Source organism: Stegostoma tigrinum, chromosome 32 (assembly GCF_030684315.1).
Source record: "Stegostoma tigrinum isolate sSteTig4 chromosome 32, sSteTig4.hap1, whole genome shotgun sequence".
NCBI lineage: Eukaryota > Metazoa > Chordata > Chondrichthyes > Orectolobiformes > Stegostomatidae > Stegostoma > Stegostoma tigrinum.
Genome location: NC_081385.1, coordinates 21,983,265 through 22,010,671, shown reverse-complemented (window position 1 = coordinate 22,010,671; position 27,407 = coordinate 21,983,265). Strand labels below are relative to the sequence as shown.

Below are 27,407 nucleotides of genomic sequence, written 5' to 3'. Positions count from 1 at the left end.
AACGTGGCCTTAACAACGTCCTGTGCAGCCATTACATTATGTCTCAACTCCTGTACTCAATGCATTGACCAATGAAGGCAAGCGTACTGAACACCACCTTCACTGTCCTGCCTAACTGCGAATTACTTTCAAGGAACTATGAACCTGCACTCGTAGGTCTCTTTGTTCAGCAACATTCCCCAGGGTCCTACTGTACAAGTCCTGCCCTGGTTTCCTTTGCCAAAATGCAGCACTTCTTGCTCATCTAAATTAAACCCCATTTACCATCCCTCAGCACATTGGCCCATCTGATTAAGGTTCCATTATAGAACAAGGAACAAAGAACAAAGAAAATTACAGCACAGGAACAAGCCCTTCAGCTCTCCCAGCAATGATATGCTGCCCATCACAACTAAAACCCCCTACCCTTCCGGGACTGTGTTCCTCTCTTCCCATCCTATTCATGTATTTGTCAAAACACCCCTTTAAAGTCAGTATCATATCTGCTTCCACTACCTCCCCCAGCAGCATGTTCCAGGAACCGATCATCCTCTGTGTTTTAAAAAAAACTTGCCTCCCACATCACCTTTAAACCTTGCCCCTCGTACCTTAAACCTATGCACCTTAGTAAGTGACTCTCCCACCTTGGGAAAAAGCTTCTGATTTTCAAGTCTTTCTATACCCTTCATTATCTTGTAGATCTCTATCATGTCTCCCCTCAAACCTCCATTGTTCTAGTAAGAATAACCCAAGTTTCTCCCACCTCTCTCTTAGCTTATGCCCTCCATACCAGGCAACATCTTGGTAAATCTTCTCTGTACCCTCTCCAAAGCCACCACATCCTTCTTGTAATGTGGCGACCAGAGTTGAACACAATATTCCAAATGCAGCCTAACTAAGGTTCTACAAATTTGCAATATCACATGCCAATTTTTAAACTCAAAGACCCAGCTGATGAAGGCAAGCATGCCACATGCCTTGTTGACTACCTTCTCCAACTGTGTTGCCACTTTCCGTGACCAGTGTACTCTTAATTAAGGAGTGTAATTGAGAATTAAGAGTTATGGTATGCAGGCGGGTAAGTGGAGCGGAGTCTCAAAAAGATCAACCATGATCTTATTAAATGGCGGGGCATGCTCGATGAGTCACCTGGCCTACTCCAGCTCCTAATTCTTATGTTCCTATGTATTAAAGGGTTCTGCCATTTATTGCATATTTTGCATCTGGATTAGATCTTCCAAAATGCATTACCTCACATTGTTCCAGATTAAACTCCATCTGCCATCTCTGTGCCTAAGTGACCAAACAATCTATATCCTATTGTATCCTCTGTCTTATTTTGTTATTCAACAGAGCCCCTTGAACCTGCTCTGCTGGTCATTATCATCATGACCGATCTTCTGGCTCAAGTCCATTTCTCTTGGTTCCCTGATAGGCCAAAATCAAAATCATATCATTCAATGATAGAGGATCCACGATCCTCTGAGAAAGACAATTCCAAAGTTTCTCAATACTTTGAGTGAAAAAAAGTCTTTGTCTCAATGCCAAATGTTCAGCCCCTTATCCTGAAAAAGTGCCTCCATGTTCTTGATTCTTCAGTCAGGGAAACAACCTATTCATGACTACCCTGTAAAAGTCCTTCAGAATTGTTTTTCTCCACCTGTACCCCACACACATAATGAGATTCCATTTGGAGACAAAGGTCTAACTTACTCAACCTGTCATCACAGGTATAACCTAAGAATAAGTCTAGCATAGTTTTGCTGTACTACCTCAGTCATGTACAATTATGTAATTTCCTTTCATTGTGAACATGTCATTTGTCTTCCTAATTGCTTGTTCAAACTGAACGCTAACTTTCTGCATTCCTTGTGCAAGCAAATCCAATTTCCTCCAAATACCAATACTTGTATGTTTCACATTTCGTAACTGCATATTCTGCTTTCTTATTCTTACAGCCAAAGTAAATAAATTGAGTTTCACCGTACTGTACTCCATCTGCCACTTTGTTGCCTCCTGTCATATCTTTTTGTCTATAATTCTTTCCAACTTCCTGTGCTTTGCTTACAAATACAACTTTTAGTCATCAGCAAAGTCCAAGTGATCAACACTGATTGAAAATGCCTGCAACCCAAACACTGGTCCTTGAGGCACTACAATAGTCAAAAACCTGCTTACCTGAAAACAGTCCATTAACCCCTACTTTTAATTTCTTGCTTGTTGACCAATTGTGCTGCCAGGCTAAAAGATTAGTCCAAACTCAATTAGACATTATTTTGTTTGTTAACCTCTTGTGTGACAGCTTTTTGAATACCTTTCAGAAATCCAGATATACTTCATCTATCAGATCCTCTTTATTCATCTTACTAGTTACATCCAGAAAAAAGTCCAACATCAAGAGGAACTGTGTCTTTGGAAAATCATTTTGACTTTTTTGGATCACAATCTGATATTCTAAGTCTGTTACGCATCTCCAATACTTTTTCTTTGCTGAAACTTAAGCCCTTGGTATCTCGCTCCCTGAAGGGTTTCCATTTGATTTTGGTCCTGCTGTAAGAAGCAATTCAAATACCACAACCACAAAAACAAAATCCAATAAATAACTTAAGGCTTTCCCGTGACAAGCAAAGATTACAGAAGAGCTATTTGCACAGATTTTAAAAGTATCAACCAGGATGCATGCGATCTCAACCCTTTGCCAGAGAAGACACATTTAAAGAATGCACAGGTCTCAGTCAGAGCCACAAGACTGTAGCCTAAATACTCAATTACATGCTATGTATGAGATTGACTACCTTTCGAAATCCAGATATTCTTAACAGCTGCCTTGCCCACTGTCTAAAATCTTACACAGAAAATCATATCTGTGTAGTTGTAATGGGTGTCCGGGAGGTTATCTCAAAACAATCATGAATAATATGATTAAATGTAAGAAATCTGAATCAGAGAACAGGAGATTCCTTTATGGAGAGAGATTTCAGGATGTAAAATGCACCAGGGTGCTAAAGTACAAACCGTATCAACAACTTAGAATTAATCAGTTAATTGGTTGAAGGAAGTGAGTTTAAGGAATATGGTGGCTACAGGATTAGAACCACCACTTGCAAAGCAGACTGCAACATAAAGCCCTCTCCCATTGTTATTTTTCAATGTACTTCAAAGTAATCATACACTTTCATTCCCAAAAAAATTGTCATACAACTGCCATGCTGATTAGATTCCGAAGCTTGAAAAAGGTAAAATGGGAGCAGTTGAAAGGTATTCATGCACAACTCAGAGTAGACTTTGAACATTTTGTGTTGCCTGAACAAAGAATCTGTTCCTATTACCTGATCAATTAAAAAGCATGCAACTAGAAAAAGAAGTGTCCAATTATTTTCAAAACAGGATGTTTTACACTGTGATAAGACATTTAGTCCACTGAAATTCTTCACATATTTGAAAAGCGAAATCCTTGCCTGCATATTCAGAAATGTCCACTTTTCAGAGCAAACTTGAAACCAATCTGGGCATGTATGACATGATTACAACACTACAGTTGACATCTTCTGGTCAGCAATGGAGAAGGTGCCTCTGACACTAACTGCATTTAAACTGTCCACCTACAAGTTTACACTGGAGCCTCTGCACCTTTCAATTCGGGGTCCAATTTGAATCCAGTGACGAATAGGGTCTGGAACACAAGTAGCAAGCCTAATTCCAGTGAAGCAATGTCCTCTCTTGTTACGAATTGAAGACACAGCCTTCAAAGGTCTGTTTTCACTGTACTGATTTGCATTTTTTAAACGGACCGGTCAATTCTCACACTGTACAGTCTCACTCACCCAACAATATTCACTTCTCTTCCTCACCCTCTAACTCCATCCCTGACAATATTTGCTCCTTTTCTCCATCCGGACAATGCTCATTATTCTCACCTGCAACAATGTTCACCCTTCGTTCATCCCTTGACCTTGTTTCGCACCTCATGCATGCCCCCACTCCAAACAGTGCTCATTTCCCCTCCACCAACACTGCTGACTGTCTTGTCAGACAGCAGCGAGGGATTCTACAAGACAACTCAAGAAGAGGTCAGCAGAATTCTGAGGAAACATTAACTGTGATTTTTTTTCTTCACAGATGCTGCCAGACCTGCTGAGCTTTTCCAGCAACTTCTGTTTTTGTTCCTGATTGCTGGGAGAGGAGTAAGCATGAAAATACCTCATCTTGATTTGCTTTAATAAAGCTGCCATTTTATACGTAAATACATACATGATTAAACATTAACAATCAGGTCAGCCAGTAAAAACAAACACTTTCAATTACAATTTATTAAGACGGAATTAGTTTTCTGTTTGTGTGTATTTTTGGACATGTAGCTTTTATGGATGAAATAGAAGAACTCGAAGTTTATTGGCCGGATTAAAAAAAAATGGTCTTTTATCTTTTACCTCCCATTGATCATCATGAGTTAATATAGTTTACAAAGTAATCAGACACTCCTCATACCTGACAAGAGTTCGGAATTTTTCACAATGTCTTTGGAAACAATGGACTGTTATAAGACTGGTAATGACAACCCACAATCATTGTTATTACTCAGCCAACTAACGACTTATTGAATATATAATGAATAAACAGAATGCTCAAGATACAACATTACTTTGTTACATATTAATTCACGCTACATAAATATGCATTCAGCTGAGATATTAAATACTCACTATTTATTCAAATACATGAATACATTAATTACAGATCTTATTTCAACACATTTTGTTTAGACTATTTAATAAAAAATATTCAAAGAAATTCTAATATCACTGCCACTGCCACTACTTCTAACAAAATCCATGCTTCCTAACCCAAACTATGGCATCCACAAGCAGCTAACATGGGATATGCTGAATAGAGGAAACAGTGCAATTTCTAAACTTTAATTGGGACAGAAGTCATACATTCAATCACAATAAAACAAAAGGTAAGATAACAAAGTGTGGAGCTGGAAGAACACAGCAGGCCAACCAGCATCTCAGGAGCATAAAAGCTGACATTTCGGGCCTAGACCCAAAGGTAATCCATGTCTTTCATTTAGAATGGAAGGAAGCAAATGCCCTTTTATGAAAGACTTCTGTATGTATATACAGACACACACACACACACACACACACACACACCTTTTCAAGTATCTGAGGAGTGTTGCATGTTGTTGGAATTTGATTTTGCAGGATTTAAGTCTACCACAACTAGCATGAACTCCTTGAACCTATTTTGCATATTTGTTTAGCTGCCACTTGGATGACTAGAGCTACCTGCTGTGGAAGGAATGAGCCACTGAAAATGTCATCCAGGCCAGTTACACTCAAATAGTGTACCACCAAGAGCTTCTGCCAACTAAAATGTAACTCTATTTTATTTTGGATCAAATCATGAATTTGCTTACAGCACAAGGTCTGATGGCTCCCAAGTTTATCCACAGTCTTCAGTCTCCATCTGAATATTTCAGTCATCCCTTTGTGACCATTACTAATCATGCTCATAACCTGCATTGGGCAGCATTGAGACGCAGCATAGCTGTAATTTAGCATGACTTTGAGAATGGCTTCCAGCTTAAAGGTTAGCCATGGTCCCAGAGAATGAAACTGTTCCCAGACTGATCTTCTTTATGCAGCTCCAGAACGCAATGCGTTCGCTAGCCATGCCTTTCTCCAAGAGGCTAAAAGCAAAATCCACCAGTGAAAACACACATCCCCTCCACAGTTACACGCGATTCAACTGACTGGTCAGGCTTATTTTTGCTAATTTATCTATCAAGGTGAAGTTAGTGCTCTATATTCTGATGAGATAAAACATAAGCTATGAAAAATAAAAGATAGGCTAACAAATCTGGAAACACACCAATGCTTATATCTCAAGAAAGACCAATCATAACCCAGTGACAAATTCAATAGAACTGGATGCCTGGTGTGTAGTTCAATCTGGAACTCTTATGCAAGAACTGACTATGCATTGATTTTTATTGTTTTGAAATGGACCACTCAGCTTTGACACTGCATAGCTAAACTCCCATCAGCCTCAATAATCTTTATTTCGCTCCTCAACCTCTTTACCCCTACCTTGCCCATGCACTGCCAACAGTGCTGGCTCTTCTAATAGTGCAACAAAGCCAGGAATTCTGGTAGTTTAGCTGAAAAGCAGTCAATATTGTTCAGATGAGCAATGAATATTGTGGGTTGGGGGATGCAGTGAACACTGTTGGGAATAGTTGCTATACTCTCACCAGAATATAAGGCCAGAATATATTGTGCTCATTTGTATACCACAGTTTACAGCACAGAAAAAAATTATTTGACAGAATTAAGGGGAAAAGGTCCTGTGAAATACTTTAGAGATAATAGGAACTGCAGATGCTGGAGAATCTGAGATAACAAGGTGTAGAGCTGGATGAACACAGCAGGCCAAGCAGCAGAGGTGCAGGAAGGGTCTAGGCCCGAAACATCAGCTTTCCTGCTCCTCTGATGCTGCTTACATGCTGTGTTCATCCAGCTCTACACTTTGTTATCTGTGAAATACTTTAGTTGCTTTTGCAGACATGAGGAATTTGGCTGATGATAAATTAAACTGAACTGAGCCGTCCTGCCAATATCCTTTAAGTGGTAAACATGTAGGTCACACACAATATGATTCCAATCTATAATTTTCATTTACCTGTGTTTTTTTTAATGTCGCTTTCCTCTGATTTTCCAGAGAACAATTACTTTTGCTGTATTCATGCCTGACTTACTTGCATTCCAACTAACACCCCATATTTGGTAATGGGTGTAATATGAAAACGTAAGATGAATTAACAACGGCTCAAATCCAAGAATAAAAATAGGCTTCAACATCATTTTGTTGCAAGAATAAAGGCAGATAACAGAAAAATCGATAATTTTACATACAAAGCCCCATGGTGCTCAGAGGTTTCATGGCTTACTGTAAAAACATTGTTCATGTTATGCATGCTGACAGATAGGTTCACACATATATATTCGTAAATTCTGATCTATGTACCACAGTAAGCACAAATACAATTATCTTAAGTGTCGGGGAGCGTGCATAACTTTCATTCTCACTTGTTTTCATCAGTTTTCCTTGTAGCGTGAGCCGTGGCCTATTTGCAATATTTGCTTAATGTGTGTTGTTTTCATTGCTATTTGATTTTTTTTCCATTCGTGTACGATAGTGAAGACAATACTTTTACTTACTATCAGTTTCTCAAGCAGACATGTAGTTCTGTTGAAGTTGTAGTTCTAGCATAAGATAAAAATTGGATTAATGCCCACATCAAATGCATTGATCAGTAAATACCTCATGAATAATTGTAATCCTAACCACGTGTTTTCAGTAAAGCATCCCCTGGTAGTGGAAAATAAAACATAGTCCAGAAACAAACTTAATTGTTACATAGTATTCTTTGTTTGGTGTTTACAAAGCTATATCAACTTGCTGTCAAAGGCTTCATAGTTTCTGCCATTTGAACAATACAGATTGATAATTAACTTTGAGTGTGTCTGGGACTAAAAGGATTTATTTTTACAACTGCCTATTAAGTTTAAAAACACAACTAAGCTTATACAAATTCGAACAAATGTTTGTGTGAGATGAATGTTCTTACCCCTGTTCTAGATCAACCAATTATAATTATATACAGTTAAATCAGTTCACCTGCCAGTCTTTTTAGCTCATTGAATGGCATTAGAGAATTAAGAAGCTGAACGTCTTTCATTTTAGGTACAAAGACTTATAATAACAACTGACAAAAGCAGCTACCAATGCATGATTTTATAATCATTTTATTTATTGCCACTTGCAAAAGCGTAATTTATGCAATGGTAATGGAAACACAAATTTTCAACATATTTCATCTTGACAGGAAAATCTAAGGTTAACATTGAGAAATTAACTTTGATTTTGCAAATATTCTCCATTCAAAGAAATAAAGGTTAAATAGAAAGAGGAACTGTCATAAGAGCAGATTGAACTCATCGCATATGGGTTTGGAGTATGTATTTGTGTATGAGGAGGTTTAATTTTTAACTTGTTTTTTTTAATCCATTGTTTTTTTTTAACTGAGATGAGCAAGCGTTCCTGAAGTGATCATGGATTTTTCTTTTGCATTGTAACAGTTTTAAGCGGAGACAGAGTAAACATGAAAAGCATTAGAGATAGAGATAATGGAAACTGCAGATGCTGGAGAATCCAAGATAACAAAGTGTGAAGCTGGACGAACACAGCAGGCCAAGCAGCATCTCAGGAGCACAAAAGCTGACGTTTCGGGCCTAGACCCTTCATTCACACTTTGTTATCAAGCATTAGAGATAGCAAGGTGTCAAGCTGGATGAACACTGGATGAACACAACAGGCCAAGCAACATCAGAGGAGCAGGAAGGCTGACGTTTCGGGCCTAGGCCCTTGAAGGAAAAACCCATAGATTGGAAAGCTTTTGCAGAAACCCTGGTTGACATTAGATGCAATGGCACAGGCTCTCCTGAAAAAAGGAGTGAAAGAGTTATGTGAAAATTCCAGACAAGTGTTTCATTTGAGAAACCTGAAGCTGAGAAAGTCTACGCTCAGTTCATCTTTAATTGCTGTGCATGTGTGTTCGCTTACTATTTCTTTTCATTTCTAATCAATAAACTCGTGTTTTGTTAATTCAAAAATGCCTGGTTAAATTAGCTCTTTTTAAAACATTCATTTGGGTCACAGAAATATCTATTTGGGAAAGGATCATTTTAAAAACAATCCCCTCAAATTCCAACTTAGTCTTCAGCAACTGCAAGCCAAGAAGAGTATGCCTGCACCAGTGCAGAAATTTCTCATCAGGTTAGGCCCTTTAGGCCCAGAGTCGACTTGCCAAACGTTAAAAATCACCAGTTTGAACCAGTCAGCAGGTTCCACTCACTCCAGCTGTGGATAGAGATAGATGTGATGGGAGGGAGACAAACACTTACAGCACTTTGGTGACACAAGTGTTTAACCGATATACATATATATTCTGCCCCTCTCTAGATGTGTATTAACTTGGACTTATTCTATCTTCTGTGTATTATTACACCAATAAGAGCTGAAAGTGTTACTGGAAGTGATGTAATGATACATCTTTCACACTGAGATAGCGGAGTTGCTTTATAATCATTCCTTGATGAGTGACTAGAGATCACCTCATCTATCAGGGTACCACACAATAATTAGCTTGACGAATTAGAGTCAAGATGCTCCAGATTACTCTCAGGAACACTGATATTAATGTTAAGGTGTAGAGAATAAACCAGGGCCCGAGATACCCATTGTAAGAAAAATCAGGCGAATTTTCTCTTGTGACCTGGATGTTATGATGTTCATTCCTCAACATCATGAAACTGATATTTGATCATTCCTACATTGCTGTTTGTGAGCTTGCTAGCTGCAAATTGGTTGTTGCACTTCCAACATTGTAAGTGACCACTCTTCAAAAATACATATCCAAAGCATTTGGAGACAAAACACTGGTTGTCGAAGGCACTATTTTGGCAAGTTATTCTTTTATTTTTCAAAGGAAAGGAATAATGATTGCCCATGCTCTAAAACTAATACTTTTCAAAGTTTTCTAAAAAACTTTTAAATTTTCAACTGAGTTAATTTTCATAAGTTATATTTACAACAATGCAATTGTGCAGCAAGTTAATCCTGAAAAACAATGAAAAAAAATGTGATAGGTAATGAAGCCTGATAGCTCAATGTAACTGAATTAACACCGACTGACTTTCCAGCATAGAAAGACACTGGAACACTTCTTTTGTAATGTTACTTTATTGAAAGTTGATCCAAGAAAAATTGTCAGGGGCTTTATTTAGTGGTTTGCTTATAAACAAGCCCACGATGACTGAGTAAATGTATACTATACATATCAAAAACAAAGTGCTGCTGGAATTCAGCAGGTCTAGTACTTTCTCTAGGGAGATACAGAGCTAACATTTTGAGTCTGATCGAAATCTTCAGAAAACAATTGTAAAGTCGAGTCCAAATGATTACGCAGAATTTTCATGAACTTGTGTAATGTTTGATTTCACGCATACAGTATTTTTTTTGGTAGAAATGTCTGGTCATAATCATCAAAATACAGCAGTTAAACTTTAACTGTGCAATGAATTATGATTGGCACCAAAATTAACCTGCTGAATTAAACAACCCTTAGCAATATCAGCCCTGCTTAACGCAAATAATGTATCTGACTTACAAGTTAACACATACATCAACAGTATTTTTAGTATAAAATGTTTTAATACTCTTCTGAAGAAAGACATGCATATTTTTAATTGAGTTTCAGACCCCTTACAAATTCCCATCCAAGTGTACATGAGAGATAAAGAATAGCAGTAAAGGAACTTAACAGAGATTTGTCATTCACTTCACAAAGAAGTACAGAAGAGCTTCTCCCCAGGAGAACAGTATGTTGACATAATATTTTCTTCCAAGGCACTTGGCACTGGTACCTCGTATCTGAACTCAAAGATCAAATATATTTTTAGAGGCAGGGCAAAACAATGAAAGAATAGACACAACCTTGAGGTCTGAATAAAAAATGTAGCATCAGTACAGTTAGCATTCATTTTTAAGATCTTGGCTAGAATACATGTTTCTATAAAAGATGAGGTCGAAGATGGTAAATAAGAAACTTCCTCAGCTCACTGCAACATCCTGTCCATTCAAATTTATTGTTTATGTTACTGTTTAGAGAGCGTTGTTAATAAAGGAAGATGATAAAACATAAAAAACTTACTCAAATCTTTGAAATACATTTTTTGGACAGGAACCACTGAAGTGGCAGCCCTGTTTCCCAGCTGATGTGCAAGAAACTGGCTGCGAAATCTCATTTTCTTTTGAAACACCATTAGTCGACTCACGTGAACTTGTCCAACAGCTGTATAGAGCCAGATTGCATTAAAGTATGCATTCAGTGCTGCCACATGTGCAACTGGACACTAAAAAAAGTAGAGATTTCCCTTTCATTTTAATACAGTGCAATTTCTCATATTACATAGATGCTCTGGGTTGAATTGAATTGAACGATTTATTGTCACTTGTATTTTACAAAATGAAGTGAAAAGAGTAATATGTTGCCAAGATCCTGCATCATTACGCGGGATATTAAGATATAACTAAAAGCAGCGTTCTTCCTCGCTTCTTGTGCTCTGCTTGACATTTGGGTTAGTGGTGATGGTGGTGGCGGGGGGGGGGGGGGGGGGGGGGGCAGATGTTCTCCACAATGTGTCCACCAATGCCCTGCATCACAGTCCATTCCCAGAGTCCAGCTCCAGCACCACCACCACCACCATCATCGCTCAGGGTACCACATCAGAGCAACTACACTGCTGCTGATGCAAATGCCGCTCCCATCAGTGTGCCAGAAGTACTGATTTGGCCTTACCACATTGCTGCAGCTGACTGACACTGACCGCAGATGCTGCCTTCTCTGCTGATCACAGAGACTGCCCAGCCGTCACTGCCGTCATGAAAAGTGGTGCTCCTGCCACCACCACCTCTTGTCCTGCGCTGGGTTCATCAAAATCGAAATCAGCATGCTCTGGCACCATCCCTCACTAGTGGATCCACTACTGTTGCGAGCTCACTGAGGGTTTGCTCTCCTCTGCACTGGGCTCAGTCACCACAAGGAGCCAACTCCTGCTACCGCTGCTGCACATGCTCGGGAGGCCAGGCTCACTCTTGCCCTGTCGAGGATACCAAAAAGGGCTCCAAAGAGATGAAAAGCATAAAAACAAAGGCAGCAAAAGCAAAAAAAGAGAACAGATGAAGCAGACAAGCCCTGGGCCCTGCTACTCAGCCGTCATTTTAGGTCCAGGACATCAGCAGGAAGCTCATGTGATTTTGTAGATATCTATCTTCTGCTCTGTGCATTATATCAGACTAAAAGATGAGTGAATGCAGGATTTGCAGAAACATGTTACTTCAATCATCTGAATCATACCCGACCTGCAGATTAATTTATTATTGCTGCTTCAATTACCGACAATAACTTGAAAATCAGAAGCTGGATGTAGATTATCAGAGAACCTGACCTTGGTACAGCAATGGAAAGCCATTTTCTCTTATCAAACTCAAGTGACTACCTTTGAGCACAGCTTCCTATTGACACAATTGTGGATAAGCCTTTTTTTGGTGTTGTGTTGAATAACAGGCAGCGAGCAATGCTATTTGAAACTACCGTAGGCTTGTCAAAACATCAGGCACTATGCTCTAAGGACAAAAGCTTCCTCTCAACAGTGCATTGATTGCTATGGTGCGGAACAAGGCCATTCGGCCCAATGCATTTGCAATAGCTCTCTGAACATGCATCATTGCCAAGTACCATGGTTTTCTTTCTCTGCTATCCAATACATAATTTCTACTTAAATAACAGCAGTGAATTGAGGGGAATGTAGGTTAGATTATTTTATTTTTGGATTAGGATTATTCCACGGCACAACATCGTGGGCTGAAGGGCCTGGGCTATGCTGTGCTTTTCTATGTTCTATAACCATTCAACAGTCTCTTGAATACTGAGTGAACCTGCCTCAATTCCATTTCCAAGGAGTGCTTTCCAGACATATTTGCTCAAAAAGCCTCTCTCTCACACCACATTTTCTTGTTTTGAAAATTACTTTACATCTGACCCCTCTCTTTCTTGACCATATGGGGGAGATTAACGGAGTTGGCTGGTTTGTGATGCAGAGTGATGCATGGATTTAATTCCCACATTGGCTAAGGTCACCATGAAGGTCCTATATTCTCAAGCTCATCACTTGCCTGAGGTGTGGTGACTCTCAATTTAAACTACCACTGGTTGTCTCTCTGTCTCTAATGACAGTCTAGTCCTATGGTCCTCAAGGATTAAGACATCTCTACTTATAATGTTCTGTCCTGGTCAACCATCCAGAATTCCCTCGAATACATATCTCCTTTCAACTGCTAGTGGTTTAACCTAAGAAATCACCATACCTCAGGCGAGGTTGAGAAGGTGGAACATTCATGATAACCTCAATCAGAGTGGGAATTAAACCCACACTGTTGACATCACTCTGCATCCCAGATCAGCCAGCCAGCCAATTGCTAACACTAACCTTTTCCTTTGCCTGACACAGCTACTAATAAAGCTCAGGATACTGTATGTTTTATTAACCACTCACTTCACCCGTCCTACTGTCTTTAATCACTTATGCACAGGTACAAAGGGTTCCTTTGCTCCTGCACACCCTTTAGAGTACAACTCTTTATTGTATACCATCTTTCCACGATCTTTCTACCAAAATGCATCATCTCAAACTTTTCAATGATAAAATTCCTCTGCCACATTGCAAGTTGGTGGAGTGATTGGCTATGTTCTTTTGAAATTCTACACTGCTCTCTTCTCAAAGTGCTTTTTAGTTTGATGTCATCCGCAAAATTTGAAACCGTCTCCTACAACTCCAGGAAGTATATTATTTAAGGTGAGAGGAGAAAGATTTTAAAGGGACCTGAGGGGCAATGTTTTCTCACTGAGGGTGATTGTACATGGAATGGCCAGGGGAAGTGATGAACGCAGGTACAGTCACAATATTGAGAAGACAACTGGATAGATACATGAATAGGAAACAGAGGGATATGGGCCAGAGGTAGGCAACTGGAACCTAGCTTAGTTTGATAAAATTTGTTGGCATGGAAGGGTCTGTTTCCGTGCTGCATGACTCCATGAGTCTATGCGAACAGGGGTGTCATTATTTGCCAGCACTTACTGCCCATCGCTAGTTGCCCTGGCTAAGTTGATGGTGACCTGCTTTATTCAAGGGCTAGAGACCTTAGGATGCAAGAACATCTACAGTGGTGTTACAAAGAGAAATCTAGGATTGTGACTCAGTGACACTGACGGAACAGTTCTAAGTCAAGATGATGCATGACTTGGAGGGGAAATTCGGGGTGGCGGTGTTCCCATGTATCCGCTGACCCTGCCATTCTCGGAATTATAAGTATTATAGGTTTGGAAGGTGCTATGTATTGGTTGAAGTACTTATTTCATCAGCCAACTTTTTAAGCTGGTCTTCTTTGACATCAAGCAACCAGCCAATAGATCTGTCTTTGGTCCCTCAAATGGTGTTGTGTGCTCAGCTTGTTTTCAGTAGTGAGCTCCAGGGAACTTGGAAACACACAGACCAACAGTGAAATTTCCAAAAGCTACATTAATATGATGTCAGTTGACCAAACAACACATTAGACTTGACAACCAGTCTTTGTTGAAGGGAGCCTAACAAGAAGCAGTTAGATGTGGAATGTGATAGGTTGCAGCCAGCTGCCTAATGTACTGTCAATTCCCACACATTTTAGCCCTCCACCCTGTTCTAATCCCATAAGATCCTGTAAGTTGGAATTCAGATAACTTTTTGTTTGGTGCATGATTGACTATTCTTGCTTAAGAACGCAAATGACTTTGTGATATTTGACATGAACAGCAGACACAAACATTAAAATCTACTTTAGGAACAAAATATGTTCTTCTCAAAAAGTGTCACCTTACAAAATTTTATTTTTATGCAGATTTTGAAAATATTGACAACGCCATTTATCTTATTTTTACCTGTATCACAGACTAAGCTAGAAAAGTAATAAAAGTGGGATTTATTTGACTCAAAAGACACAATCTTCATGAATAAGTATTAGGCTTTTTTTTGAGTTCTATTTATTTTTCCATTTATTGTGGCATTATTCAGTGGTGACATGTAATTTCCATTACGATTCAAGTCATTACACTGTGCATGAGTATTGAGGAACAATAGTGTAATGAACACTTTTTTCAAATAATGTTCCTCTAAGTTAATGTAGGCACGTTCTGGGCTGTTGAATGTAGACAGAACATTTATCACCTGAACAGCAGAGAATCCAAATACTGTTGCAGTAGTTATGAAATGTTGATGTTTAGCCATTGATTGAAATGTGAGATATTTTCTATGCTCATTCACTACTTTCCTGAACATTGATATGACATTACTTTAGAACTGAGAATTTGGGTTTGAAATTAGACATTCTAAGAAACTATAATGTTGTTACTCAGTTATTTAATAAGCATTTAAAATGATCAAAGTTTCAGCCACCCAATACTAAAATTATTATTGTAGGATGTTAACAATAACAATTTAAAGTAATGCTGTGGTTATACTACAGATTTGCAATGTTCAAGTTGCTAGTTCTTGGAAACATCAAGTACTTTGAGAAATGCAAAGATTTCATATTAATTCTGACCAGTGTTAACATTAGGCAGACAACAGAGAAGAGCCAAACACATTTACATCTATAGTAAAGTAACAAGATATTTATAATAATATTATATTTTCTCAACCTTTTCTTATTCATCACCTATTTCCCAATACTATGCATTGACTACTGAGCAGGCTACAAAAAAATACTGGCTTTAAAGTTTACCTCTTCCCCAATACAACCTCATAATTTCCTTCTTCGACCTCCATCTCTGCCTGTACACGACAATACTTAAACCAAAATTATGTTTATTTCAGTGCTTTCCTGTAATTGAAATGACAGTTACCTTATAGACTAAAAAAAAGCTCTCCTAACTGCCAAGGCAGTTTTGGTGTCCCAACATTTAGATGCAGGCATGCAGTTTTGGATCATGGAGATGGGGGCAAGAGGAGGGCACAGCATTCTGATTTGAATTATCATCTTTTCTTGGGAAGTAAACACCAGTACCATTAAAACAACTGACGCACACACAACTGTACAAGTTCAAAATTAACCTCAAACATTCGACATCTATCTGAATCATAAAGGCCAAAGGAAGGTTGCATTATTAGAATTTTCCTCAAGTAGATTATAATGCCTCATCTAATTAAAATTCTGAATAGATTAATTTCACATTGTATAGCCCTCAACGAAACAAAATAATCAAAATTATGAACAGAATCACCACAGTGTGGAAACAGGCCATCCAGCTGAACAAGTCCACACCAACCTTCCTAAAAACAGACCCAACCCCTCCCCAAGTCCTATAACCCTGCATTTCCCATACCTATCGCACCTAACCTACATGTCCCTTAATAATATGGATAATTTAACATGGCCAATCTATCTAACTTGCACATCTTTGGACTGTGGGAGGAAGCCAGAGCACCCAGCGGAAAACCACACAGACACAGGGAGAATGTGCAAACTCCAGACAGTCACAGTCAGTCTCCGGAGGGTGGAATCGAATTCAGATCCCTGGCACTGTGAGAAAGCAGTGCTAACCCTTGCTATTATTCTGTAGCTGTAAGTGTATTTGGATCTTTTCAGTTATCTCTCTTTTTCAACAGTTGGTAAAAAGGATTTCACATACTAATTATATGACCTCCGTCATCTACAATCTGACCCCACTACCCAAGACATTTATGCATCCCCACCCTTGTCTGCGTCCCGGAGAGATCACTCTCTCCGTGATTCCCTCGTCTGCTCCACACTCCCCTCCAACCCCACCACACCCGGCACCTTCCCCTGCAACCACAGGAAGTGCTACACTTGCCCCCACACCTCCTCCCTCACCCCCATCCAAGGCCCCAAGATGACTTTCCATATTAAGCAGATGTTCACCTGCACATCTGCCAATGTGGTATACTGTATCCATTGTACCCGGTGTGGCTTCCTCTACAGTGGGGAAACCAAGCGGAGGCTTGGGGACCACATGCAGAACACCTCTGCTCGGTTCGCAATAAACAACTGCACCTCCCAGTCGCGAACCATTTTAACTCCCCCTCCCGTTCTGCAGACGGCATGTCCATCATGGGCCTCCTGCAGTGCCACAATGATGCCACCCGAAGGTTGCAGGAACAGCAACTCATATTCCGATTGGGAACACTGCAGCCCAATGGTATCAATGTGGACTTCACAAGCTTCAAAATCTCCCCTTCTCCCACTGCATCCCAAAACAAGCCCAGTTCGTCCCCTCTCCCCACTGCATCCCAAAACCAGCCCAGTTTTTCCCCTCCCCCCCACTGCATCCCAAAACCAGGCCAGCCTGTCTCTGCCTCCCCAACCTGTTCTTCCTCTCACCCATCCCTTCCTCCCACCTCAAGCTGCACCTCCATTTCCGACCTACTACCTTATCCCGCCTCCTTGACCTGTCCATCTTCCCTGGACTGACCTATCCCTTCCCCACCTCCCCAGCTATACTCTCCTCTCTACCTATCTTCTTTTCTCTCCATCTTCGGTCCGCCTCCCCCTCTCTCCCTATTTATTCCAGAACCCTCTCCCCATCCCCCTCTCTGACGAAGGGTCTAGGCCTGAAACGTCAGCTTTTGTGCTCCTGAGATGCTGCTTGGCCTGCTGTGTTCATCCAGCTCCACACTTTGTTATCTTGGATTCTCCAGCATCTGCAATTCTCATTATCACTTACACATTTCAGTCATATCAGTTTGGGAATCTCGGCTGCTGTCTAAAATTCTGTTCCCTCTCATGGTTTCAGAACTGATTTTCTTGGTCACATGCAAGTCCCTTCCTTTAATGTAATACACTGGTTTAATTTTTTAAATCGTAAGCACAAGTGGACCTCTTTTTCCATGGAGCATTTTTTCCTAAATGAAAACCTGTTGAAAACCGCAAAATGTGTCTTTAAATCCTTGCCATTGCTCACTTACTATCATACCTTTCCATCTAATTTATCAAACTACACAGCCATCTCCTAAATGCTATGTAATTCGTTTTGAGTTCAATTTTCTAAACACTGTCAGCTTTACTGGTATTTCTCCTGCAAAAATACAGCTTCTTCTTTCTAATCAAGTAAGCGTTTACATTAAAATTTAGAGAATAATTGATTAATGTCATAAAATGTTCATGTAAGGAAATGAACCTCTTTACAAACTTGTTAAATTTAACAAGTTTATCATGTAAGCAGTGACTTTTAAGTGAAGTGAAATCAAACTATACAACTCCATTCAACAATCAGTCGGGGCAAAGTCCTTTCTGATGTGTTAAATGAAAACCAAAGCAAATTACAAGTCTTCAAATATAACAAGATGTAGAGCTGGATGAACACAGTAGGCAAGCTGGCATTTCGGGCCTAGGCCCACCTGAAACGTCTGCTTTCCTGCTCGGCTTGCTGTGTTCATCCAGCTCTACACCTTGTAAAATCGGATTCTCCAGCATTTGCAGTTCCTATTATCTCTGATACCAGTATTCAAATATTAAGCATGTGTTTATCTTTCTCACCCAATTCTACACCTTTCCTTCATATAGCTGATATATCTGTCAGCTTGTTTTATTGTAAGTCTTTCAAAGTTTTTGATCATTCTAAAGTAACAGAGTATTTATTCTTCCTTGTACTTCAGAGCCAAAATTCAAATTGGGTGAATTTATCCAACAAAGAGTAACTTATAAACCCATACTCATTGTCTATAGAGAAACTGCTGAAGGAATACTGCAATACTATTTTTTTAAGAATGCAACAAATAAGAGCAGGAAAATGTTTTCAGAAAATTAAGACCTTACCAAGAACAAATCTCCCATTTCCTTTGGCATTCAAAAAATGACAGAATATAAAGAGATATTGTGGACACTAAGGTCTATACAATTCAAATACTGCCATCAAGTGGTAACAGCAAGTGATTGACTAAGAGATTGAATCAACTTCTTCATAGAGAATATGCAGCAATTGCCTGCTGAGGCCAATGAGTTCACACGTGTCAGCATAATTAAAATTAATCATTGCTCTTGAACTAGCAGTTACCTTTCCTCTCGTATGTACGGAGTCAGGAACCGAGACGAGTCATCATCATGGCTGCTTTGTTGACTGCTTTGCTGGCTGCTGAAGATTAAAAAAAAACTGCCGTTAGCTTGGACACATTCAAAGTAACAGGAATTTAAAGTTTAGTATTATTATGGTTTTATTCGTCAAACTTGTTTTCACATGACTACCGAATTCTTTTCTACAACTGTCAAATATAACTCCCAGCATCTCGAGCAAAACAGTTAAATCAGTAATTCTGCCACCAGAACTACAAATTATTTATATGTGTCACCTGCAACTATTACCTCACATGACTGTATACTTTCTTGCAGAAATGCACCATGAATCCCTTATATTTGGCAATACTGAGGTCTAATTTGGTGGAAATCTGTATTCCCTGCTTTAATATAATCATTTGTTTGCTAATCAATTTACCAATTGTTAGCCATTCTTGAATGATTGAAAAGGTTAACTGAAGGTCAAGAGTGTACAGCAAAAGTGACAACAAGGCTATCCATTGATGTTCGCTGTTAATTAAGCAGCTTTCAATGACTGCACGTGCACAATTCGATAAAGAATCAGCAAATTATTGTTTGCACTGTTCTGCTTCTCCACAGATTTATTTTACCAGTATCTCACCAAGAAAGTCAAAATTCAAATAGATAAAGTGGCATGAGTTTTCAGCATTTGATTATTAGATACCTACAAAATATACTAGATGCCATTTTTTAAAATCAAGAGGTATGGGTGTTGCTGGCTAGATCAGCATTTATTGCCCATCCTTAACTGCCCTTAAGAAGGTGGTGACGAGCTATCACCTTGAACCACTGCAGTTCATGTGGTGTAGGTACGTTCATGATACTATTAGGAGTTCCAGGATTTTGACCCAGCGAGTGAAGGAATAGTGATACAGTTCTAATACAAGTTGGTCAATGGTTAACATTATGTATTTGCTGCCTTTGTCCTTCTAGGTAGTAGAGGTCGCAGGCTTGGAAGATCCTATCCAACAGGACTTGTTGCACTGCGTCATGTAGATGGTAAATACTATTGCTCCCATTCATTAGTGATACAGAGTGAATGTTGAAAATGTTAGATATGGTGCGAATAAAGCAGATTGCTTTGTTGAGTGATAATGGGAACTGCAGATGCTGTAGAATCCAAGATAACAAAGTGTGGAGCTGGATGAACACAGCAGGCCAAGCAGCATCTCAGGAACACAAAAGCTGACCTTTTGGGCCTAGACCCTTCATCATGGGTCTAGGCCCGAAACGTCAGCTTTTGTGCTCCTGAGATGCTGCTTGGCCTGCTGTGTTCATCCAGCTCCGCACTTTGTTATCTTGCTTTGTTATGAACAGGGCAGAGCTTCTGGAGTGCTTGTGCAGTTGTATTCATTCAGGCAAAAGGGAGTATACCTTCACACTCACAAATTCAGACTACAAGTTGTAGGAGCAGAATTATGCCATTCAGCCCATCAACTCTGCGTCGCATTCCATGAGATCATAACTGATCTGATAATATTCAACTCTGCTTCCTTGCCTTGAATATGCTTAAATCATCCAGCTCCATAAGACTCCACAGAAAGGAATTCAACACCTTCAGAGAACAAATCCTTCCTCATCTTAGTCTTAAATGGGCCATCCATTACTTTGAAGTCTTGCCCCTTGGTCCTGCACTTCCCTACAAGAGGAAACAATGTTTCCACATCTACCCTGTCATGTTCCCTAAGATTTTTAAATGCTTCAATAAGGTCACCTCTCATTCCTCTAAAATCTTATGAATATAGGTCCAACCTTCTCTAACCTTTTCTCATAAGGTAGTCCCTCCATACCCAGAATCACCCAAAGAACGTTCTCTGGACTGCTTCCAATGGCAATGTATCTTACCCTAGATGAAAGGGACCAAAACTGTTCAAAGTACTCCAGTTGTGGTCTAACTAGTGACTTGTATAGTTTTTTTTAGATTAGATTCCCTACAGTGTGGAAACAGGCCCTTCGGTCCAACAAGTCCACACCGCCCCTTGAAGCATCCCACCCAGACCCATCCCCCTATATCCCACACACTCCTGAAAATTACGGGCAATTTAGCATAGCCGATCCACCTAGCCTGCACATCTTTGGACTGTGGGAGGAAAATGGAGCACCCGGAGGAAATCCACGCAGACACGGGGAGAATGTGCAAACTCTACACAGACAGAGGTTAGAATTGAACCCGGGTCCCTGGTGCTGTGAGGCTGCAGTGCTAACCACTGAGCCACCGTGCCACCCCCTGTTTTAGGAATAGTTAACGCTAATTTTTATGTGCCATTCTGTTTGAAAATAAGGCTACTATTCTATTTGCCTCTCCTGTTATCTGCTGAACTTCCATGTATTTTTGCCCACTCACTGAACTATCTATGTCTCTCTGCAAAATTGTTGTGCCATCTTCACTACTTGCCTTCCCATGTAGTGGTAATTCTGAACAAGGGTTAGATTTGATTAGAAACATTAACTGTGTTTCTTTCTCCACAGACGCTACCAGATCTGAGTTACTCTGTTGTTTCAGATTTCTACTATCCAGTATTTTGCTTTGATTCCCTGTTAGATTGTGTACACAATTGGGATTCTTGAATGAGACTGCTTCAAGAAACTTATTGATCCTTGCCCAGCTTATGCTGATTCCAGATTTCCTGTGAAGGAAGACAACTGCTTCAGCTCCCAGATAAATGCATGTTTGCATGAAAATGCCCGCAGAAGGCCTGTGAATAAATGCAAGTCTAATTAATAGGTAGCATTTTTCATTTGCTGCAAAAATTCAGTTATGCAGCATGAGCACAGACCCTTTGGTCCAACAAGTCCATGCCAAACATAATCTCAATCTAAACTAGTCCCATCTGCCTGCTCCTGACCCACATTCCTCTAAACCTTTCCTATTCATGCACTTATCTCTATATCGCTGTCCAGCTTGTTTGGGCCAACTGGAGGGATGACTGTATGTTATACGAACAGTATCTTCATTTATACAAAATTGATGCTGAAATTTATTAGTACAAATTGTGTGAATTAAACTTTATTGCATTGTCACTTTTCTGTAAGTGCCATATTTGTGATGAGAAGGTGGTTATTATGGAAGTTTCCACTAGTTGGCAGCCTTGGTCATGAACAAGTGTCCTCTGCATTTATAGGATTTTCCCCGTCTGATTTAAATATGGAAGTTCATTTGATTTTAAATTCAATATTGTAATTAATTGAACTAACATCAAATTAAACTTTACTTTAGAATAGGTTTCTTTTAACTTGCAAACACATTTATCCATTCTCCATCTACACTCTACCCAATTCCAATTAAGTACATTCAGTCATAATTTCATATTCTCCTCTGGACAGATTTCTAGGGCAAAAGAACATATTCTTGTTAAGGTGATAAATATTTCAATGAATAATTCCTCACAATGGTCAAAATCTGCTTTACATGACCAGAATTATTCCGTTGTTATTACTGCACTCATTTAAAGTAATTGGTGCACTTTATTTGGGTGTGCTTAATACTTGGGTGACATTTCTCAATTGTTTAAAAAAAAATGCCTGAGTGTAACACTGCTAATGTGCATCATCTAGGTCATGAATGGATAATACACCTGATGAATGTTAATTGTGTTTAACTGGACAAAACAATTTTTAGGATGTCTTGTTGATTATTCTGTAATTTTGCACTATGCTCATCAGCACTTTCAACGGCTGAGAAGTGATTCAGTCATCATCGATTTTTGATTGAAAGCAATAATGTAATAAAATAAGACCATTAAGAAAAAAGACTAACATTAAGCTCTGTGGGTCAGGCCACATTCTGTGGGAGTCTGGGATTGTGGTTGGGCGTGGGGGTGGGGGTGGGGGGAGGGGAGGGGGAGTATTGAGCAAGTTGTAGGACTTGCTTCACTTGCAGGGAAAAGTGCCAGGAATGGTGGGGCTGGAGGGGAATGTGGAGCGGACAAGGGAGTCACGGAGAGAATGGTCCCTCCAGAAAACACATAAAAGGGTAAGGAGGGAAAAACGTCTTTGATGGTAGGGTCGGATTGCAGATGGCGGAAGCATCAGAGGATGATGCACTGGATTTGGAGGTTGTTCGTGTTGTACGTGAGGATGAGGGGTTTCTGTATTAGGTATTATTGCGAATACGGGTGTGAGGGATGAGTTGCGGGAAATGCGGGAGACACGGTCGAAGGCATTTTTGATCACTGTGGAAGGGAAGTTGTAGTGACCTCCCACCCACCAAACAACCAAAACAGAATCCCCGTAGTCCTCACATACCACCCCACCAACCTCCAAATCCAACACATCATCCTCCAACATTTCCGTCATCTGCAGTCCGACCCCACCACCAAAGACATTTTTCTCTCCCCACCCTTATGTGCTTTCTGGAGGGACCACTCTCTCCATGACTCCCTTGTCCATTCCAAACTCCCCTCCAGCCCCACCACCCCCGGCACGTTTCCCTGCAACCAAAGCAAGTGCTACACCTGCCCCTATATCTCCCCAGTCACCCCGATCCCAGGCCCTAGGAAGACTTTTCACATCAAACAGATGTTCACCTGCACATCTGTCAATGTTATATACTGTTTCCTCTGTTCACATTGTGGCCTCCTCTACATCAGGGAAACCAAACAGAAGCCTAGGGACCACTTTGCGGAACACCTACGCTCTGTTCGGAACAAACAACTACACCTCCCAGTTGCGATCCATTTCAATTCCCCCCCTATTCCTTGGACGACATGTGCATCCTGAGCCTCCTGCATTTCCACAATGACGCCACCTGAAAGAGGCAGGAACAGCACCTCCTATTTCGCTTGGGAACTCTGCAGACCACTGGTATCAATGTGGACTTCACAAGCTTCAAAATCTCCCCTCCCCCGAGCACATGGCAAAACCAGCCCAGCTAGTCCCCGCCTCCCTAACCATTCCTCCCACTTCAAGCCCCACCCCATCCGTTACCAACTAACCTCACCCCGACCCCCCAGACTTGTCCATCCTCTCTGGACTGACCTATCAATCCCTAACTCCCCACCTACATTCACCTTCACTGGCTCTAACCCTGCCTCTTTGACTTGTCTGTCTCCTCTCACCCTATCTTCTCCTTTATCCATCTTCTATCCACCTCCCCCATCTCCCTATTTATTTCAGAATCCCTTTCCCCTCCCCCATTTCTGAAGGAGGGTCCCAACCCGAAACGTCAAGCTTTCCTGCTCGGCCTGCTGTATTCATCCAGCTTCACACCGTGTGATCTCAGATTCTCCGGCAGCAGCAGTTCCTACTATCTAAGTTAACTAAGTTGTTCGGGTGCAAATTGAAATTTAGTACAGAAGGAGGGAAAAGAAGATGCTCCTTGACATCTTTAACGTTGCAGTTTATTGCGTTAATTTGATGCAGGAAGTATTTAAAATTCCGAAGCATTTGAGAATTTTGAGCAAACTACTGCATAAAATAAATTAAAACAGACTTTATATAGTATAAAAAGTGTTGGCTAAAATGAAGACCACAGATACCTAAACCACACTAAAAGGCATAGGATTGTCCAGTAATGTCCAGCTGTCTGGGATAAACAATTCCTCAACCCAGTGATGTCACACCACAGCATGTTGGTGTGTGGTACATATTTCTTTGCCTTAATGTGGGTAACTGTAATTTCTTTTTAAGAAAGACAGTCCATTCGAGGAGAAGCATTTAGTTCAGTGGTTAGACACTGGTCCTTAGCAACACCAACAATGAGTTCAATCAATACACGAGATGGGATAGTTCTCCGAACCTGCCTCTCTTCCTTGACCCATGGTGGTATCATGGCATCATGCAGCCATGACTAGCGCAAGACAGATTCAGGAAGGGTAGAATGTATTTCAAAGGTCCCCAGCAGCAAGGGAGGAGTTGAGAAACTGGTCAAGAGGAATTATAGAGAACATCAAAGAGACGGCAGGAGAGTACATAGGAATTTTTGGACCGTGACAATGCCTGAGATCCCACAGCTACTAGAAATGTCACTGTCTTAAACCACTCTGGCTTACAGTCATTTTGCAAGAAGGTAGCTTACAAAAACTCCAAAAAACATATTGGAGGGAAGAAGTAGTTTCACAAATCTTTATAGTTTCACAGAACACAATCATATCCCAGAGCAAGACACAGATTCAGGAAGGGTAGAATGTATTTCTCAGGGTACCAAGAAACTGTGGTTTTTAAACAAGAAAAACAATGGAAAAGAAATTGGATAGTCAACGGGATTTGATAATTAAGGAGCTGGTACTTGTCCTCTGCAGCCACAAGAAACACTCCTGAAGCGTATGTTATCGATTCAAGTGGGTCAACGATTATGGAAATGGGGTGGGGAAATCCAGTTATCAACAACCACTACAGAACAAACAACACAATAGAAGTGTTCTACTGACAGGGTTTGCAGCAAAATTTAAAAGCAAGCTCTCATGGATGGCAGTCTACAGATTATTGAACAAGTCATGTGCAAATTGGCGTAATTTCAGACACATCAGAAAAGTCAACGTTGCTACAGGATTGACACGGGAATAAGAGATCCCTTTTAGTGGACACTGGTATTAATACTGGGATTGAAAGAAGCTGTATTGATGAAACATGTTTCACCTGAACCAAACTGGGATCAGAATTCAAACAGAAAGGGCAAACATGGGAGTGGAAAGGGTTTTAAACAAGTATATTCATTCTGTCAACCTTCAAGAAATGAAACAAGCTGAAATACAAACTGTTACAATGTAAACTTTAGTTAGAAAAAACAAAATTAAATATAGTTTAATATTAAGTACGGATTTTTGATTTAAGAAATAGCAACCTGTAGGTTTTCTGTATTTAAGTTAATAATTAACTTACCAGCATTTTTAAAAACATTTTTAAGATAGGTTTGTGTGTACACTAATAGATTTTTTTCATATACCATAGATTGTTTTGTGACACAAGGGAAATATTGGAGATTGCGAGTTTTGAGAAGATTTGTAGCTCAGGTTGAGGTTCTGGATGTAAGTTTGCTCACTGAGCTGGAAGGTTAGTTTTCAGACGTTTCATCACCATTCTAGGTAACATCAATGTTCCTTCTTTCAATTTACAAAGGAGTGTCTAGGAATTAGTGGGAAAACACCTTTACCGTGTGTTTAAAAATCATTAAATTGGTATAATAAGTAGATGGCTTATTTCATTTTGATTTCATTCCTTTTGTTAATAAACTTTTGTTTTATTATTAAAGCAAAAACTACTCCATTGTAATGTACATGTCCTAGGGACAGACCACGTTGTTAAAATTGAAACAAATCAAAATATGATCTATCAAGTCAAAGATCTGACATATCCAGTAATAAACATCAGCTCGGATCATAACACAACAGGAAAGGAGCGCACATGGATCGACTAACCCAACTCATGATATAAATGACCAAAAAATAGAAACTAAAGTCAAAAAAAAATACAGTGGCCATCATGGGAACCAGAGGCAATATTAGGTTACAAAGAACCAGATATAGCAACGACTCCTAAGAAACCATTACATAAAAGCCAGGAACAGAAATTAAACATTGCAGGAACATTTTTAGAAAAACATGGAGGAGATAGAAGCAGACATGCAGTAGTTATATTTATGACAGAAAATAATGATAGTAGAGAAATTGGTGTTGTCATCAATAACACAGAAACAGAAACATAGTGGACAGAATTTTTTTTAATTTAAAATGATTTATCCAAATGGAGGTACTTTACAAGCCACCTAGCATGGTGGTTCAGTGGTTAGCACTGCTACCTCAGTGCCAGGGGCCTGGGTTCAATTCCAAATTCAGGCAACTGTCTGTGTGGGCTTTGCACATTCTTCCCATGTACGTGTGGGTTTCATTCAGGTAGATTGGTTTCCTGCCAAAGTTCAAAGATGTCAGGTGATTTGGCCGTGGTAAAATTGCCCATAGTGTCCAGACCAGGTGGATTAGTCTTGAAGAATGCAGGGTTACAAGGATGGGGTAGGTCTGGGTGTGATGCTGTGCGGAGGGTCAGTGCGGACATGACGGTCTGAATGACCTATTCCCACACTGTAGGGATTCTAGTAGTGGAATGGATTTCAAGCGAGAAATAAATTAATGGAACTTTTTGAAAAATGGAACATCACCACAGCTCCAAAATTAGTCAGCAAGAAGCAATTACAAATGGGATAAGGGAATAGAATTCCTATTGTGGATTACAAGACTCCATTTTAGTGGGTATACAAGTAATCTAGAAAGGGAGGATTTAACTTATGATCTCTTAAAGAGAGTGACATATAAATTGGGGAACATTTTGGCAGTAGCGATATTATGGACAGAAAATCAAACAAAATCAAAGATTTTTCTGAAGGAGGGTCTAGGCCCGAAACATCAGCTTTCCTGCTCCTCTGATGCTGCTTGGACAGCAGGGTTCATCCAGCTCTACACCTTGTTATCTCAGATTCTCCAGCATCTGTAGTTTCTACTATCTAGGTTCAGATACTAGCTTTTGTTGCATTCATTTTGAAAATGAGTGGAGTTGTGTGCCAGCAAACCAACTAAGAGTCTGATAAAAATTCAGGTTTTGCATATATTTGCAATGATTCTAGCTGTGCTTATATATGTCTGCAACATAAAGCTGTACGCAGTTGAGAAGAAATTTATACTAATGCAAAACCCTTTGAAAGTGTACAGTATTACAAAAAAATC

The 27,407-nt window shown here is 39.9% G+C and overlaps 1 protein-coding gene across 7 annotated transcripts in view; it reads right to left on the bottom strand.

Moving 5' to 3' along the window:
- gramd1ba (GRAM domain containing 1Ba) overlaps positions 1-27,407 on the bottom strand; it is a 562,055-nt gene that overhangs the window by 277,625 nt on the left and 257,023 nt on the right. For all 7 annotated transcript variants that reach the window (XM_059639094.1, XM_059639090.1, XM_059639091.1 and 4 more), the window contains one exon: positions 18,716-18,793. In XM_059639094.1, the coding sequence (XP_059495077.1) occupies positions 18,716-18,793 (78 nt within the window). The remainder of the gene's footprint in view (positions 1-18,715; positions 18,794-27,407) is intronic.